Raw genomic sequence first — 19056 nt, forward strand, 5'->3', positions numbered from 1 at the left:
TAATTATTCCAAATATTTTCACGTAGTCTTCTAAAGTTTATTTTTATTCCATAAGTTTACTCATGTATTTTTTCTAATCAAGTAAATCTTCCATAGCTGGATTTATGTTCTTGGGCAAGGAATCTTAGTATTAATACAGATAATATTAAATATGCTAAGACTTCAGAGTACAGATAAAATAGTAAAAATAGATGCTTGCTTCAAAACAAATGTCTCCAGGCAAGGCATGGAGGTACATGCCAATAATTTCAGCATTTGAAAAACAGAAGCAAAAGAAAGTTCTAGGGCTAGAGAAATGGCTCAGTGGTTAAGAGCATTGAATGTTTTTCCAGAAGATCAGAGTTTAATTCCCAGCACCCACATGGCAGCTCACAAATGTCTGTAAATCCAAGATCTGACACCTTCACCCAGACATACATGCAGACAAAACACCAATGCACCAAAAAAAAAAAAAAAAAAAAAAAAAAAAAGGAATTCTAGCAGGGTATTGTGATACATGTCTGTAGTCCCACCACTCAGCGAGGCAGAGGCAGGCAGAACTCAGAGATGGAGGACAGCCTGGTCTACAAAGCAAAAAAAATAAAATAAGGCAGAGTTCTAATCCAGTCCAGATTACATAGTAATTATAATTTCCAACCTCAAACAAATAAAAAAAGAAAAAAAAATTCCTTTATTCTACTTTCCAGTCTACTAAAATCCACCCACTCAGAAAGATCATATAGTATGTATACATACTGGAATACTATGGTGCATACAAGGTACAAACATTTATAATAATAAACGAGTGGTTTTCATATATGTGTAAGTATTTGCCTGCATGTATATATGTGCATGTCTGGTGCCCAAAGAGATCAAAGGAGGACATCAAGTTCCCTGGAACTAGAGTTACAAATGATTGTGAGCCACCATGTGAGTGCTGGAAATGGAACCTGGTTCTAGAGAGAGCAGGAGTGTTCTCAATCACTCAGACATCTCTCCAAAACTTACACGGGCTGTTTTTAAAAACATGTGCTGCTTTTTTGTATCTTCTAATATTTCTACAATGATTACATATAACTTAAAATGGCTAAAATAACTTTCAGAAATTCTATTTTTTTTTTTTTTTGACAGTGGTGGTAGCACACCCCTTTAATCTCAGAACTCCAGAGGCAGAGGCAAGCAGATCTCTATTGTTTTCAAGACTAGCTTAGTCCAAAGAGTGAGTTCCAGGACAGCCAGAGCAGTTACAAAGAGAAACCCTGTCATGAAAAAAACAAAACAAAATAAGACAAAACAAAACAAAACAAAACTCCATTTTTGAGCAATACCTAATTCAACATGAACTCCTTAAAGCTATGCTAATACATCTTTCAATTATTATTTCTGAACCAAAGATTCAGCTCTGTCCAAACACAGCATCCCGGCCATTACTGAGTTCAGCCAAAGGCCTCTGGGGCTTAAACCTCAACATACTGTAACTTCTGCTACCTGTGCTCCTAGAATTTTCTTGAAATGCCTATAAAACTCTAAATTCCCATGAGGCAAGGACAGTCTTTTCCATTTTTATATGGTTCTCACTGCGCAGCAGTACTTCACATTGTAAAGAACATATGCTAAAATAAATAAACAGGCAAATGTACCAGATTATACTGGGAGTGGGTGCCCAGGACCTTATCTATACTCTTAACACTACAAGACCTGTAACTCCAGTTCCAAGGGCTCTCACACCTTCTTCTAGTTTCTACAGGTACCAGGTATTCATACAGTGCACAAACATACATGTAAGAAATACACTCATACATTTTTTTTCTTTCTTTTTTTTTCCCCAAGACAGGGTTTCTTGGTGTAAACAGACATGGCCACCCTGGAACTCTCTTTGTACACCAGGCTGGCCTCAAACCCACAGAGATCCACATATCTCTGCTTCTGCTGGGATTAAAGGTGTGTGTTACCACACCCAGCTCTCATAAAATAAACTTTAAAATAATAAATAAACACATTTTTAGTCAGGTGTGCTGGCATACAGCTTAGTATCAGCATTCAGGGGTACAGGCAGGAGGATCAGGAATTCAAGAGCATCTTGTTATATAGGCCAGTCTAGGCCACATGCAACCCTGCCTCAAACAAGACAAAACAAACATAACCCTATACATTTTTATTTGAGAAAAGGAATGCTTCTAACTGGACATGCTTCCTCCAAATATCCCCAAAATCAACCAGGCTAAGTAAGTGCTTGGTACTGAGAACTATGCTAAAGACTTTACCAACACAATCTCATTCCACCTTCAGACACTTGTGTGAGCCAGGTGCTGGCTTCATCCTTGTTCTACTAAATGCCACTAGAGACCAAAATGCTAAAAGTTTGTGTGGTCCTACTTACCTTCTCTTCTAAGCCTAACACAGTGTACTAGTATCCAGTAAATGCTTAAAATGCTCTTCATCTAGCTCCTACTCATTATGTATGATTCTATATACATATAGCACAAAGATATGCAAAACTGGTCTTGATTGACAGCAGTTGCCTGTGAGGAGGGGGGACAGTGCGGCAAAACAAATGTTTCTAGCATCCTGGTAAATGTTGTATTTTGTGAACCATGTGTAGGTTTGTATGGTTGTGTTGAAGGTTTGTGAAAAATCCACAAACTTTATGATATGTACTTTTTTCTTTTTTAATGTATTTCTTTTATTTTTACATACATTGGTGTTTGACTGCATGTATGTATATGTGACGGTGTCGAATCCCCTGGAACAGGAGCTACAGTACACAGTTGTGAGATGCCATGTGAGGGCTGGGATTTGAACCCAGGAAGAAGAGTCAGTGCTCTTAAACCACTGAGCCATCTCTCTAGCCACCCCACGATATGCACTTTTTTAAAATGTATGTATGACTCAAAAAACTTTAGATTTTTTTTCTTTAGTTGTATACAGTGGTATAAATATATAGTCCCAGCATTTAGGGGGTCTGTCACAGGAAGATCTTAAGTTTAAATTCAAGGTCTGCGTAGGCTACACAATTAGACTATGTGCTACTTGGTTTTTTGTTTTGTTTGTTTTGTTTTTTTCCAGCTTGACACAAGCTATAGTCATCTTGAAAGAAGGAGCTCAACAGAGAAAATGTGACCATCAAATTAACTTGTAGGCAAGTCTGTAGGTATATTTTCTTCACTAACCGATGTGGAATGGAACGGCCTACTTTGGTGGTGACACCCTTGAGTAGGTGGTCCCGGGTAGTGAAAGAAAGTAATTAAGCAAGCCAAGAAGCAACACTCCTTCATAGCTCCTGCTTCTATTTCTGCCGTAAGTTCCCTTCATGATGGACTGTGGGTTATTAGCTGAAATAACCCATTTCCCCTCCCCAAGTTGCTTTTGATTTCTATTTCAAAGCAATAGAAAGCAAAGAAAGACACTGTCTTGAAAATATATAAAAACACACACTTTTTAAAGTGCTGAGTGGTAAACACTGTAACAGTTGAAGATGGGAAATAGGTACATGGGTGTTACTTATACTATAATCTCTATTTCTATGTATATTTGAAAAGGCATGCATGTTTGCAAGTTCCATACTAAAAAAGTAAAACAAATGTGCCAAGAAAAGAAATTCATCAAGGCTGGTGAGAGGTCAGCATGGGCAACATGAGATCCTTGGCACTTGCTACAAAGCCTAATACTGAGTTCTAGTCCCATGTCCTACATGATGGAAGGAGAGCTCTGAGTACCACAAGCTGTTCTCTATCTCTCTGACACACACGCGTTCCCTCTTCATAGTAAATAAATGCATGTTTTAAAAAAAGGGTTTTTTAATAAAGAAAGAAAAATAAACAAATCAGTTAAAAATCATTTTAAGAAACCAAACTGATTTTCAAACAGCTTGATGCTTACAAAGACAATTCTGGCAAAAATAAATAAAAAAGCAGAAGATTTCTGCAAATCCAGAAACAGAAACTACTCAAGACACTACTGTTCAGAAATGATGAGCCGTGTTGGTATCGTCCTATCTGTCCTTCCACAAGAGTAGGCAAAGAAAAGCACACAACACTGCAACCATCAAAAGAATGATCTCACATGTACCATACAAGTGTTAGTATAAAAAAAAGTGTTGCTTTTTATTTATATAGTGAGCCATAATTCAAACTAGCCTTGAATATCTCTAGCATAAGTCAGGAGGATAGCCTGGGCTGCCCTGGAACTCACTATATAGACCAGGCTAGCCTCACACTCAAAGATTCACCTGTCTCCGTCTCCCAAGTGCTGGGATTAAAGGTGTGCGCCACCAGTGCTCGGATGTCAGGATTCTTAGAAGAATTTTCTTCCTCCTCCCCACCCCCATCCCCAGTGCTTACTTCTAGGAGAGAGAAATGACCTCAGAGCAGCCCAGACCTCTCTGGCCCTCACTTCCCGGATATAAAGGCCCATGTGAACACATTGGTATCTTCATGTTAGGTATACAGAGCAAAAGGAATGTACCTTGTCTCCTGGATGAAGGCCTTTCACCTTCCCTCGGATGTTCTTCACCAGCTCTGGGTAGAAGAACTCTGGGCAGCGTTTGTGATCTGGTTCAAAGAGAGTGAGTGTAATCCGAACGGCTGCTGCAGCTGGATCACAGTCTTGATGCTGTTCTATTCCTCCAACCTCCTCTTTCCTGGACTTCTTCAAAAATGCAGGATTCAAAGCACCTGGGAGAGAGGTGAACTGGACCCTGTGGGGCTCCGACATGGCTACCAACAAGTTTTATCAGGTGTCACTGCATGGTTTCTGTTAACATTGAAAAGAAAAGCCAGGTCAAACCAAAATAACAAGGACAGACATTTTCAAAATAGGCATTTTCTTGTCAATTATACTGATTTTTAAAATTTTCATTGTCAAAAAAAATCCACTGATTCAGTCTTTTGTTTATTTTTTTCAAGACAGGGTTTCTTTGTGTAGCCTTGGCTATCCTATACTCACTTTGTAGACCAGGCTGGCCTCAAACTCACAGCAATCTGCCTGTTTCTGCCTCCCTGAGTACTGGGATTACAGGCATGAGCTCCCATGCCCGTCTTTTCACTTTTAACTCTAATCCATGTAGAACTTACTGTGCTCTATAGTGAGAACAGGCTCTAACTTGGTTTTTCCCCAGTACCAATTACAAAGCAGACCCCATATATCTAAGGTCCATGTGTAAAAACTGTGTTACATTAATCAAGTAGTAGAGAGATTGTTTAACTAGTACTGAACAGTCTTGAAAACTCTTATAATACCTTTAGTATCCTAAATTAAAAATTCATCTTTTTAAAAATAATTGTAAAAAATAATAATCAGATTTTAGCCTTTTTCAAATCAATTTTAGAATCACTTTTGCAAGTCCCCTCAAAAAATGTGACTATACTTTATAAAATGAATCACAAATATGAATTAATTCAGGATGATGTGCCTAGCTTCATATATATGTATAAGGATATGCAGCATATGTTTAATATCCATTCATATGATTATTGTCATAAAAAAATAAGGCAAGGGGTTAGGGATTTAGCTCAGTGGTAGAGCACTTGCCTAGCAAGTGCAAGGCCCTGGGTTCAGTCCTTAGCTCTGGAAAAAAAAAAAAAAAAAAGGCAAGACGATATAGGGATGGAAAAAATATACAAATATTTTTTTTTTTAAATCCATTCTAGCCAGGCAGTGGTGTCTCACACCTTTAATCTCAGCACTCAGAAGGCAGAGGTAGAGGCAGGCAGATCTCTGAGTTCAAGGCCAGCCTGATCCAAAGAATGAGTTCCAGGACAGCCAGGGCTACACAGTGAAAATCTATCTTGAAAAAAAAAAATCATTCTAATCAAGCAGTAAAATAAATGTCCTGGGCAAGGTTTACCAGCATGTACTAGGTTACCCTAAAAAGCACTCTAAAAGAAAATTCAAGGGCATAAGGACATTGGGAAATTCACCTGGCTATGAAAATAAACCTCAACAGAAAGTTTAAGGCTTACAGGCTCCCCACTTAAAGAGAGGAAGCACAATCTATAAGAAATTGATCAACAAGTTACTCAAACTGGAAGAAGGAAGTGGCAAGCAGATCTGAGTGTCTTTTTTAAACTGTAGCCTCATCTCAGTCCAGATTTTAGAGGACACATTTCAATCCACATAGCTAGTAACAATACTCCTGTCAGCTACCAAAGTCTGTGCAAGCATTAGCCAACAATGAGACAGGATTAGAGGACAAAGTAAATCAACCTATTAACTCTTAGAAGTCACATTTTAGAGAAGTATTATGATTATCACAACATACTATTTTGTTCTTGGGCTAGTCCATTTGAAACATTTAAGACAATCAAATATGTTAAAGGGCATGTTTAACCTACATATTTAATTCCAAATGCTTAAGAAAATAAAAGTTCTAAAGTCCATAAAAGAACCTGAATTTGCTGGACAGGTAGCTGTGATTTGAGGCCAGCCTGGGATAGCCAAGGCTACAGAGAAAACCTTGTCACAAACAAACAAACAAACAAACAAAAAAAAAAAAACCAAAAACAAAAACCAAAAAAACCCCTGAATTGTTTTTATACAATTAAATGTATGAGTTGTTTATAATCTTGTTAAGAGCTTACTATAAGGTTTACAAGTTCACCTAATTAGAACTATGAAGTAGCTAGGAGTTGGTGGCACACACAGCACTCAGGAAGCAGAGGCAGGCGGATCTCCATGAGTTTGAGGCCAGCTTGGTCAACAAAGGGTTCCAGGACAGCCAAGGCCATCCAAAGAAACAACCCTGTTACAGAAAAAACAAACAAACAAACAAAAGGAAATGCAAAGTACCTGAGAGAATTAAGAAAAAACTAAATGCAGTTTAAAATACTTTACAGAATTTAATTAACTTGGTCTAAATGAGAGTTTTAAGAGTATTTAATCTGTTTAACTTGGTGCTGTCTCAAACATTTGTTCCAGTTTAAGTAAAGTAATTTTTATTCTCGCATGCATTCATGAATGTGTGTGTGTGAAAACTTACAGAAGTTGGTTCTTTCATCATGCGAATTTCAGAGATTGAGCATAGGTTTCGGGCTTGGAGGCAGACACCCTTACCTGTTGAGCCACCTTTCAGACCCTCAGTTAATTTTTTTGACACATAAATTCTTAAATTTGTAAATAAAACATTAAGGAAAATTTACAAGTCTTAAAAACAGTTCAGAATGGGCTGGGAATGAAGCTCAGTAAAGTGCTTTCCTAGCACACTGAAGGCCCTGGGTTCAATCCCCACACTGAATTAAAATGGGAATGGTAATATACACCTGTAATATCAGCATTGTGGAGGTAGAGGCAGGAGGATCAGAAGTTTAAAGTCACTCTTGGCTACACAAGGAGTTGGAGGACAGCTTGGATTACATGAGACTCAGTCCCCAAATAAAATGATAAACAGGAAAAAGTAACCATAGAATAGGTTCTAGATATTCTGAATGAGTTGAATATTAGTATGTCACACAGGAAAAAAAATTCTTCTCTTTAAAAACCAAATTATGGGCCAGGCATTGGTGGCATATAGCTTTATGCCACCAGTTGAGGGGCAGAGGCAGGCAGATCTCTCAGTTTGAGGACTGGCTGGTCTACCCAGGACAGCCAGGACTACACAAAGAAATCTTGTCTTGAAAAACAAAACAAAAGACCAAATTATGGGAAAGTCCCTGGATTCCTCACTATCTCCAGGTATTCTCAGAGACTGTTTATGTTTTTATTATCATAAATATACTCTTTTTAACCATTTTAATTTTTGAACTGACTACCAATAAAACAGAAAAATGTGTATGCTGATTTTATCATGAATATCTTTCCCTATATAATGACTTTTCTCTTTTTATTGCAAAATGCAAAGTTTTATTACCTACAGAAATGACAACTTTCCTTTTACATTTTTGTTTTCTGTCTTATTTCATTCACTAGAATTTCAAAGACATTAGACAATGTATCCTTTGTTCTACTCCTGACATTAATGGGATTACTTCTAAATCTAATTGTAAAGATTCAGTGTTTAAGACACGTTGTTACAATATTCTTTAATTCCTCAAAAATGCTAATTCCTAAATTATGAACATATGTTGAACTGTGTTAAGTAATTTTACGAAATCTTAAATACACATTAAATGTATTCAGCTTGTGTTTAAAATAGCACAGTGTAATGACAGTCCTTGCAACTAATCTGTGATACTTCTGCGAAACTTGTTTCCAAAAACAAACAAAAACAAAAACGGGCCGGGGTCAAAGCGACCATCTAGTTTCTCCACCCCACCGCCCCCAGAACAATTTACAATCAAAGCCTCTACAGGGGACACTGCCTTGGGGAAAGGAACGTGTACCCGTCACCTTTGGAGCAGACGATGACTTAAGAAAGAAAGTACAGCTGTAAGTTAAGTCCACCCTAGACTCCCTGCCGTCTGTTCTGAAGTGAGACTTTCTGGCTCAAAGTCAGGCTTCAAGCCGGTCTGCGGAAGTTAGGGCAGCCGCCCTGCCCCTCGGCAGGTTAACAGTTCCCACTACGCTGTCATCTGTCTTCCAGCTGTCACAACTTCTTGCAAAGTGTCACACTACTTACGAAGGCTAACGCGGGAGGCTGGACTGGACCGCGGCACACACCGTTGTGCCCAGAGCCGACGCGGACCGCAGACGTCCCCCCGTGGCGGTCCTCATGCCGGCCCGGGACCTCCGGGCTGCGGCGCGGCTCAGCGGCCCGTTGCCGAGCGCTGCCTGCGGGCGCGCGGAGGGCCCGCACCGCAGCCCATGGCCGGGTCCCCGGCCCGTGGGAAGGGAGCCTCTCGACAAACCGCAGCTTTCTCTCGCCAGCCAGCGGGGGGAGCCGAGATGTGCCAAGTCCACGTCCAAGAAAACAAGTCAGGCGACGCTTGGCGGGGACGCCGCTCCGGAAGCCGACCGTCGAGCTGGCGCTCCTCAGCAGGCTGGAGCGCCCGCCCCGAGCGCGGGCTCGCGGGCAACCAGGGCCTCTTCCGTCCCCGGCTTGGACCGAGACTGGCTTCCAGGCCGCGCCGGGGTCAGTCAGGGCAGCACCCGGGCTCCAAGACCCATCCACCCGGCACCTCAGGCTCAGGAACGGCCCGGGATCCCCGTCCGGCTAACGGCCGTAACGGAAACAGCGAAAAAGACTGGAGATGAGGCCAGAGCTCCGGAAGCGAGCGGGTAGCTCAGTCGGCTCCCTTTCGCGCTATTCCGGCCGCGCCGCCTCCACCGCGGCTGCTTTGGACCGCGGACGCTTCGTTGTCACGAGCCGGAGGGAGGAGGGGGGCAGGAGCCTGGAGTCTCTGGGCTTCGACGCGCTGAGAGCGCGGCGCTTAGGTCACGTGTCTCCGAGCCGCCCAATGAGCGGCCGCGCCTCGGTGACGTCAGCGCATCCGCTCGGCGGATGACAGCAAGCCCCCGTCACGTGGTCAGGCCCACTCCAATGGGCGGTGCCGCGGCGACCTGAAGTTCCCGGCTGCCCGTTCGGCGGCGGTGGTTGGGTGGTAAGATGGCGGCTGTGAGTCTGCGGCTCGGCGACTTGGTGTGGTGAGTCCCAGCGACCAGGGCTGAGCTAAAGACGGCGCGAAGCTGCTTTTCCTGGTCATAGGGTTGGCAGCTGGCCCAGGAATTGCATTTATTATGCGCTCTTGGCGCGAAGAGTGGGGATGAGGAGATGCCGCCTCGCTGCGAACGACGCTGGGGCGGAAGGGGCTGTCCGGTCCTCAGGGAACCGAGGCCGAGGGGGGCCGCGGCGGTCCTTGCACTGAACCCCGACGCCATCCTAGCGGAGGGCTACAGCTCTGGAACCCGGGTCCCGGCTGCCACTGCAGAGAGCTCTGGCGTAGAGCGTAGTCCGGGGATCTCCGGGGCTCCTCTCAAAGCAGGAGAGGTTACCTCGCGGGAGACAGAGCCGTCCAAACCCGCGTTCGGATGGGGCAGACGTGGGCTCGAGGCTTGGCCCCAGGTGGCGAAATCCGACTGCCCAGCGCTGCTCCATGAAGAAACCAAGGGGAGGGGGGACTTCTCCTTTGCAAATGATGGCTAGGCGGTGACCAGTGCCTCTCGTTGTGTTCCTGTGTCCCCGACAACAGCTAGAACCAGGACTGACCATTGTCTCCTTCTTGGAACTGCGTAGTTTCCCGACCTAGAGAAAGGTTTCCATGATCATTTGTCAAAGGAAGGCTGATCTTGGGGTCAATTAAACCAATCTTAGGGAAAGTGTGTTTACAGAGAGAATTGTAATCAGCCCTGTCACTGGGAGGCCCCAGACCAGTGACTCTTAATGGTTTTGTTATTCTATATTCCTTCTCAGTGAAAGAGTACACAGACCTCAGGCACATATTTATACAGTTCTGTATTCATCTGTGTGGGTCCTGAACCCAGCTGTGGAAGGCACATTAAGAACTCTGGTTCGCCTGCTTTTGTTCTGGCCCTTTGAGAGTGCCAGCCTAGAGTTTGGAGCATAAATTGCTTGTTGAGTGGGCTGAAGGAGATGGATGGCTTTTCCAGGGCAAGTTCTTACTCTTTGTATTATTTTCTCTAGGGGGAAGCTGGGCCGGTATCCTCCCTGGCCGGGAAAGGTGAGTGAATTGCTGCTATTTAAGGAAGACAGCTGAAGTTGGAAATGAAGGGTGTGGGAGACTGTTCCAAGTTTCCCTCATTCTCTAAAACTGACTTAAAATGGTCTCATTCAGATAAAACTTTATATTTTACCTTTAGTTATCGGTTGGTTTTGAAAGTTATATAATAAACTAGAGTGTTAATATAGAGTAATCACTTCTTCAGTCAGAGATGGATTGTGAAATTTGTTGTTTTTTATCAATTCTAATCAGAATGTAGCATTTTACTTAAATCTAAGAAAGAAGAAACAGATTCTCTAGGAAGAGGGAAGTCTAAATGTAGGTTAGTGAAAAGCCAAAGTATTTTTGTCCCAACTAAGTTTAAATCTTCTTCCCTGTTACCATATGTGCTGCTCCGGTGCATCTCTGCAGAAGTTGGCATTCCAGATTTTTCAAGAGGTGATCCATCATAGCTTTCCAAATGTTCTACTAGGAATCCAGGAAATGTCTGTAGACTCTTTGCAATATGGTGTTTCCTGTGTCTCAGTGGCCCTTTATTTACACTATTTTCCATCCTGACTCTTGCTACACCAAAAGTATTTTGAAGAATCTTCTGTTTTTCAGTAAGCATATCATGTGTAGGGAGAGGTGATGTAAAAGAAATAAAAGTTCCTTTTACAGGGTGATGTTGCTGTTAGTTTTAACTGCTTGTATAGCAGGAAGTATTACAGTAAAAACTATCTACTGAACAGTACACTGCTTGTTGGGATATGGAGAATTTAAAGAGTATTTGCACATTTCATTACAACACAATAGAAAAGTGCCAGGTATGGGATGAGTGTAAAACCTTGGTTTGGTTTTGGACATTGTCATTTTGAGTATTTTTTCCAGCCTACTTAGAGCTGTGGCAAATGACTTTTCTAGTAGACTGCTGTGTTCTCATCATAACTTTTTACCTCTTTATTTTTCAGATTGTTAATCCACCCAAGGACTTGAAGAAACCACGTGGAAAGAAATGCTTCTTTGTGAAGTTTTTTGGAACAGAAGATCAGTGAGTAGTATTCCCTAAGAGTTCGTGTTGCCTTTGTGTATTCCCCTTAGTATATACTGTTCTGTGAATATTCTAAGGTTCCTTAGTTCAAGCTTACTATAGTGTGTGAAAAATGGCACCTCATTCTGACTTTATACCTAAATAAGAGATAGTATTCTTATCTTGCAAAAATTATTCTGAGGCCAATGGTAATGTCCTTCAGGTAAGAACCAGGGTTCATAACTGTCTACATATTATAGGCCCATTGAAGTAGTTGTATCTTTTCTTTATCAACAGTTCCTGTTTGCAGTCATTCTCTCTCTCTCTCTCTCTCTCTCTCTCTCTCTCCCTCTCCCTCTCCCTCTCTCATCAAATTTTAAAATGTTTTGTAGCTTTAGGGCTGAACCCAGAGCCTTGCCTACACTAGACAAGCATTGACCACTGAGTTAGGTGGCCAGTGATTTTGTTTTAATGTACTATGGTCTGTTTTTGAGGTACATTGAAAGCGAAGGTGTTATTTGATAAAAGTACTTATTTGATCCTGTTCTCATTTGTAAAACGAAGTAATTTACTATGTCATTGTAGTTAAAAGGCTTTATTTCCCAGTGTGTCCTGAACTGGAAGACTCTAGGACCATTATTTTGAGAGTCTGACTTTACAGAACACAGTTTTAAAAGTTACGCTTAGGGAAAAATGTGTAGTGACTTGAATTTGCAGTGATTTGTTTAGTGTTCTCCTCACTACAAGATGATTGCATGAGTCTGGCTTGGTAACTTGGTTTCTTTAAGCAGTTGTTTCTGTATTACTGATTAAAGAAAAATGTTACTTTAAGTTCAAAAAAAGTGATTTTTCTTTTAAGTCTGACATCGATGACTAAACTATCAATTCCTTAAAAGGAGTATGTAATATTCTGTATGAAAGTCCTTTACAAATTGTTTCACACATTTAGGAGTTTGTGTGTCAGCATGCTCTTCAGGTTTCGGTTTATATAGTATGTTGACCTTCACAATACAGATATACCCTGCCTCCTTTTTCTTTTGGTAAGCCAGCTTACCAGCTTTGTGGCGGCAGTATTTCAAGGAAGAGTACCGTGACTTGTGAGAGCAGAGTCTGTGAAGAAGAGATGTTGTTCAATGTCATGAATTGAGACTAGACTAGAGCTCAGTGGTAGAGCACTTGTCTATCATGTGCAAAGCCTTGGGTTCAATCCCCATTGCCACTACTACCCACACTCACTTCAGGAAGGAAAGTGTTATTGTCATAGACTACTTAAAGAAGATTGTCCTTCTAAGAAAAACAGGTGTAGGGATAGAGAGATGGCTCAGCGGTTAAGAGCACTTGGCTGCTCTTCCAGAGGTCCTGAGTTCAATTCCCAGCAACTACATGGAGGCTCACAATGATCTATAATGAGATCTGGTGCTGTCTTCTGGCGTGCATAAAACAGAACACTCACATACATGAAATACATAAATTTTGAAATACACGTGTGTGTGTGTGTATAATTTTTTTTTTTTTTTTTAAAGAAAGGTGTTGGTTATATTGCATGAGTCTACATTCCACAGTGCTAGACACTTAAGGAATTCCTAGGACAGTGAAGGTTGTGGTCCTCACCTTTTGGGAGCTCAGTAAGGAAACGAGATTAATAGTTCAGCTGGGATTGTGTGCAGAATAAGTAACTAGGATAACTAGGAAACTGCTGGAAGAGGTCAAGGTCAGTGGAAAACAGCAAGATCTGGGAAAGCTGATGGAAGACAAGAGGGAAGTCCAGTTCCAAAGCATGAATAGAGATTGGATGACTGGGAACAAAAAAGGCAGTGAGGGCCTCGGTGTCATGGGAAAGAAGAGGCTCCTGGCCTGGCTTAACTAGGGAGTTGCAGGCAGTATTACTAGCCACACCTTAAAGGTGACTAAGTGAAGCATTGACATGTCTGAAAGAAGTAGGCGAATTCATTCAGATTATTTGGGGTCTGAAAACCATTCTTTCTTTCTTTTTTTTTTTTTTTAATGCTAAGATTTTAGAAGGATAAAGTGGTTTCCCTAAGTATACAAAATGCTAGAAATGAGACAGGAAATTGGAGTTGCATAAACTGAGCACACAGTGATAAAGAGCATGTGCTGAACACATACATAATTACCTGCTGCTGGTAGTGATGGTGTGATTTTTACACAATAAGCTCTCGAGTAGATCCACAGCAAATGGATACAAGGCAGCTAGTAGCTATAAATGACTTCAAGTCTCTTAGTTTCTTTCATGGGGTTTCACATAAAAATTTTTTAGAAGAGCTCAAGGTGAAGCTTAGTATAGTAGATGTTTAGCATTATGAGGCCCTGGGTTCAATGCCCAAGACTTCCCAAAAGATGACGACTACTGTGGGACTCAAGTGTTCAGGTTTTTTTGTTTATTTTTTGATGGGCAATGAACAAATTATAAGGATTTGAAGCACTGCTGTTAATGGAGGACTGCTTCTTCTGTGCTCAGTGTTAAGGCTGGTTCAGTTAGGGTCAGTATACAGTCTCTGGAGGTGAGATCTCTAGATCAGCTGGTGGCAGCAGAATACTTGGGGAAATAGCTTTAGATGTATTGTCTGCCTAACATCTCAGATAACAGTTTCTGCCTGCTCTATATCTAAGCAAGCCAGTTTACCTTTCTAAGCCATTATCCTCTTATGAGAATGCTTTGTGAGGAAAAGCAGCATCACTTTTAACATGAAAGGCTAAATTTTTCTACCTTTGTACTTGAAATACAAGGGTATAGTTTAGCTATGTTTCCCTGAAGACCAGATAGAGCTAGTCAAGATCCAGAGAAGGGAAGTGTCAGACAGAAAAGTAGGGATCATTACTGTGGGAAAGCAAAGCCTGAAAAAAAGCATGCTCAGGAGTTAGGAACCAGCCAGTAGTCTTTAAGAGTTCTGCAAGGGCTACCTCAAACAGGGTGTGACTGTTCGAGAACAGCACAATGATAGCTGTGTGAAGTAGTCATTTTGGAGGTATTATAAACAAATGATGACTAAATTTTTTTTAGAGATAAGATCTAGTTCTAAAGAGAAAGTATGTCTGTGGCTGCGGTGAAACCTTTAAGACTGACATTAGGTATGAGGGTAAGTGTGACCCTGGCCCATCCTGTGTTGACGGGTCCATTGATGACTGGACCCTGGCCCAGTGTATGGGGCCCAACCCATAGTATTATATTCTTGGGAAACATAAGATTGAGTAAGATACACTTAATTTCAAAATTGACACATTAGCCAGGCAGTGGTAGTGTGCTTGGCAAAGGCAGGTGGTTCTCTGTGAGTTTGAGGCCAGCCTTATCTACAGAGCAAGTTCTAGGACAGCAAGGCCTATACAGAGAAACCCTAACTCGAATTAAAAAAAAAAAAAAAATCTGAATTAATAGAAAAAAATACATGTAATTAGTTTTTCAGGAATTAAAAAATTATTTGTTTGTTTGATTTTGTTTTTGTTTTTTCGAGATAGGGTTTCTCTGTGTACCCTTGGCTGTCCTGGACTGTGTAGACCAGGCAGGCCTCAAACTCACAGAGATCCATCTGTCTCTGCCTCCCTGGGTGCTGGCATTACAGCATGTGCTACCATGCCCAGCTGTAATTATTTATTATACAAGCAAGGACCTTTATTACAGAGTGCAATGTATATCCTCTTGAGTAAGATATTAATATATGGTGGTCCTGGAGAAATGACTCAGCAGTTAGGAAGATTTATCCACTTGCTCTTGCAGAGGACCTGAATTTGGTTCCCAGTACCTAATCAAGTGACCCTCTGGCATCCAAGGGTGCCTGTATGCACATGGTACACATTGACTCACATGACACATGCACATAAATGAAAAACAAATGTAAGTGTGTGTGTGTTTATGTAAAAATAATTGTGAAGTTTTAGACATCTGGCTTTTCCTTTCCTTACCAAAACATCTAATAAATTACGTTGGCCTCCCACAATTAGAAATAGAGAGCTGAACCTGCCTCATCAGACTTCTGTGTTGAGGACAGGACTTAAGAGATGGATTCAGCTCTCCAAGCCACAAATTCCCACACCTATTTTAAAATATAGAGGGAAAAATAACTTCAGCATAGCTTTGTTAACTACCAGATGACCACAGTTATGTGACAGTCTACCTTGGACAAGTCTGTCCTTGGTTGCTGCTCATCAAAGAAGAGGTGAGGCTCAGAGTTTAAAATGTTGATCAGACACTGGGGAGATGGCTTTATGGCTTAAGAGTACTTGCTGCTTTCCTAGAAGACCATAGCTGTTTCCCAGCACCCCTAATAGGTAGCTCATAATCTCCTATAACTGCACTTCCAAACGATCTCACATCCACCTACATGTAATGTACAATACACACATACATGAGCATGTGTGCTTAAAAATCCAAATAAATATCTTATTAAAAATTTTTGATGGGGGGGCAGCTAAAGGTGCTTGCTACCAGTCCTCATAATCAGTCCTCAGAACCCACATTGTGGGAGGAGAGAACTTACTCCCTCAAGTTGTTCTCTAGCCTCTACACTAGAACCATGGTCTGTCTGTGTGCTCACACATACACTCACACACATGGTGGTTCACAACTGTCTATAACAACAGTTCCACATAATCCCACACCCTCTTCTAGTCTTCATGAGCGCTAGGCATGCACATGCACAGACATATATGGAAGTAAAACATCCATACACAGTAAATTAACTGGGCAGCTTGTGACTAGAAACCTTAGTTTCCATGGCAGTCTTTATGGCCAGTTCTCCCTTCTGCTTTCATGAAGTAGGAAAGGTCAGTGTTCTGACTCTCTTCTCACAAGAGAGCCAGGGGTTAGAAGTTTAAATAGTAAGATGTCCAGGATCCCAGACTCAAGTACCTTTTACATCAAGCCACATATAAGGTGAATCAGGCCTGGCTGGTATAAGGTGTCTTGAGTCTGTACTAAAGGTGACTCTTCTAGAAAAATGTGTGGTTGGTGAAGAATATACTGGTTTGGAACTGTGTGAACATGCTCTTTTCTTTTCACCTGGCATTGACCAATTCACTTTCTCTGCATCTGACACAATTTAATAGTTGGAGAGTTGAGCTAAGTGAGTACTGTGATCTAGTATTCTGGATATTTGATTGGCACAGCCTGTCCCTGTGCCAGGGCTGCATGGGAGCTGTCCTGAAAAGGATGATTAGATTCCCCTTCCCAATAATAGGGATAGCTCATGTCCAAATAGTGATTCCCTCCCATGGCTAATGAGATTGTTGAAGTGAGCAGGGGTGCCACGTGGTAGAATTATAGAAACTGGTCCGTAGTGGAATGATAACTATCGCTTGATTTAGGCAGCACAACCAGAAAACCTCATCTAGCACTTGAGAATGCTGCCAAGTATCCTAGTTAGTTTTCCCTTGCTGTGATAAACACTACAACCAAACCATTTCAGGGGAAGGGCTCTTTTAATTTTATGCTTCCAAGTCACAGTCCATCTTTGAGAGAAGTCAGGCAAGAACCATAGAGGAATGCTGCTTACTGGCTTGTGCTTATGTTCAGCCAGTTTTCTTATACAATTCAAGACCAACTTCCCACTGGTGGTACTGCGCAGAGTGACCTGGGAACTCCCATATTAACAATCAAGACATTTCCCCATGGGCAAGGCTACAAAACAATCTAATTTGGGTTCTCCCTCATTTGAGACTCCTCCTTTTCAGGAGGAGTATCTAATCCATGCTTAGTTATATCAAATTGACAAAAACTAACCAAGACACCAAGTTCTAGAGTCTGTTTTTTTAGAAATGCTCAATGTCCTTAGTCATCAGGGAAATGCAAATCAAAATGACCATGAGATTTCACCTTACACTCATCAGAATGGCTAAGATCAAAAACTCAAGTGACAACACATGCTGGAGAGGATGTGGAGAAAGGGGAACCCTCCTCCATTGCTGGTGGGAATGTAAATTTGTACAGCCACTCTGGAAATCAATCTGGTGCTTTCTCGGGTGATTAGAAATAGCACTTCCTCAAGATCCAGTTATACCACTCCTAGGCATACATCCAAAAGATGCTCAAGTACACAAGGACATTTGCTCAACCATGTTTGTAGCAGCTTTATTTGTAATAGCCAGAAGCTGGAAACAGCCCACATGCCCCTCAACTGAGGAATGGATACAGAAATTGTGGTACATCTACACAATGGAATACTACTCAGCAATAAGAAACAAGGAAATGATGAAATTTGCAGGCATATGGTGGGAACTGGAAAAAATCATCCTGAGTGAGGTATCCCAGCAACAGAAAGACTCACTCATAAGTGGATGTTAGACATAGAATATAGGATAAACCTACTAAAATCTAAAGAAACTAATCAAGATGGAGAACTCTGGCAAACATGCTCAATCCCCATTTAGATCTATCTTAATTGCAAGTTTTTTGGTGTTTTCTTTAGTTGTTATTGGTAGTGGTGGTGGTCCTTTGTTTTGTTGTTCTTATTGTGGTTTTGAAACAGGATTTTTTATAGCCCACACTGGCTTAAAACTCTGATCCTCTCTCCTCCACTTCCCTAATGCTGGTATTACAGGAGTGCATAGGTACTCTTGGCTTTCTTGATATCCAAAGGTAGACTTTGCTTGAAATGAACTGAAACATGTCCATATTACCTTTGTGAGAGTATGTGTGTGTTTGCTTCCAGGTGCCTTCATTCCCGAATAGCTTATAATTAGACCTGTCATCTTTAGCTCTTTAGGTGTTTTTGTTGTTGTTGGTTTTGGTTTTGGTTGGTTTTTGTTTTGTTTTGTTTTGTTTTGTTTTTAAGATAAGTATAGAAATTTCTTTCTAAGTACTACTCATAAATCCAGATGGAGAAGGAGACCCATATAGTCTGACATGGGCTTTCTGCAACCCTGTGTCTTTTTATATGCCATCCTCATCCAGTCCTATTGTTGTGGGCCTCCATTTCAAAGTTCTAGCCCAGGTCCCTGAATCTAAGCAGTGGCTGAGACACATGTATAGAAGGTTGTCATACTGTTTTTCACTTAAGGGGAAAGCAGCTCCAAAGTACAGAAGTTTTTATTTAAGTGGAATAATCTGAGACTGGCTTAGTGGCAGGTCTGTCTTTCATTTGAGAATTCGTAGGAAGTATGACAAGGAACATGTTGTGGACCATGTCAGATATACTCACAGCAGCAGCTGGGCTGTTTCCCACTACAGCAGGCCTCTAAGCCAGAAAGTCTAGGGCAGCTGGAATGGTTTACATAAAGGCCTTTATTTTAGTATTGATTTTTGGACTCTTGATAGACATAGAGATCTTAATGGTTTTGTTGTTGTTGTTGTTGTTTAATGAATCTGAAAAGAATGGAGTGATTCTTTTTTTTTTTTTTTTTTCTTGTCTTTGGACCATTCAGGTAGACTAATTTCTTATTTTTGGAGGCTGGGAGTTGGTTTTGTGAGACAGGATTTCTCTGTGTAGCTTTGGATGTACTAGAACTTACAGAGATCCACCTGCCTCTGCCTCTGCCTCTGCCTCTGCCTCTGCCTCTGCCTCTGCC

At 41.4% G+C, this 19056-nt stretch overlaps 2 protein-coding genes across 4 annotated transcripts in view; one reads left to right on the top strand and one right to left on the bottom strand.

The window, feature by feature from the left end:
- Nucleotides 1-9263, bottom strand: part of Ubn1 (ubinuclein 1) — a 33596-nt gene extending 24333 nt beyond the window's left edge. For both annotated transcript variants that reach the window (XM_055604546.1, XM_055604545.1), the window contains exons 1-2: nucleotides 8531-9263; nucleotides 4444-4731 (exon numbers count right to left, since the gene is read on the bottom strand). In XM_055604546.1, coding sequence (XP_055460521.1) covers nucleotides 4444-4692 — 249 coding nt within the window. In that variant the 5' untranslated portion in view covers nucleotides 4693-4731; nucleotides 8531-9263. The remainder of the gene's footprint in view (nucleotides 1-4443; nucleotides 4732-8530) is intronic.
- Nucleotides 9264-9414: 151 nt separating this feature from the next.
- Nucleotides 9415-19056, top strand: part of Glyr1 (glyoxylate reductase 1 homolog) — a 38748-nt gene continuing 29106 nt past the window's right edge. For both annotated transcript variants that reach the window (XM_055604402.1, XM_055604403.1), the window contains exons 1-3: nucleotides 9415-9495; nucleotides 10493-10529; nucleotides 11480-11559. In XM_055604402.1, the coding sequence (XP_055460377.1) occupies nucleotides 9458-9495; nucleotides 10493-10529; nucleotides 11480-11559 (155 nt within the window). In that variant the 5' untranslated portion in view covers nucleotides 9415-9457. The remainder of the gene's footprint in view (nucleotides 9496-10492; nucleotides 10530-11479; nucleotides 11560-19056) is intronic.

The sequence above is a fragment of the Psammomys obesus genome, unplaced genomic scaffold (genome assembly GCF_907164565.1).
Source record: "Psammomys obesus unplaced genomic scaffold, mPsaObe1.curated_primary_1811, whole genome shotgun sequence".
In the NCBI taxonomy this organism is placed as follows: Eukaryota; Metazoa; Chordata; class Mammalia; order Rodentia; family Muridae; genus Psammomys; species Psammomys obesus.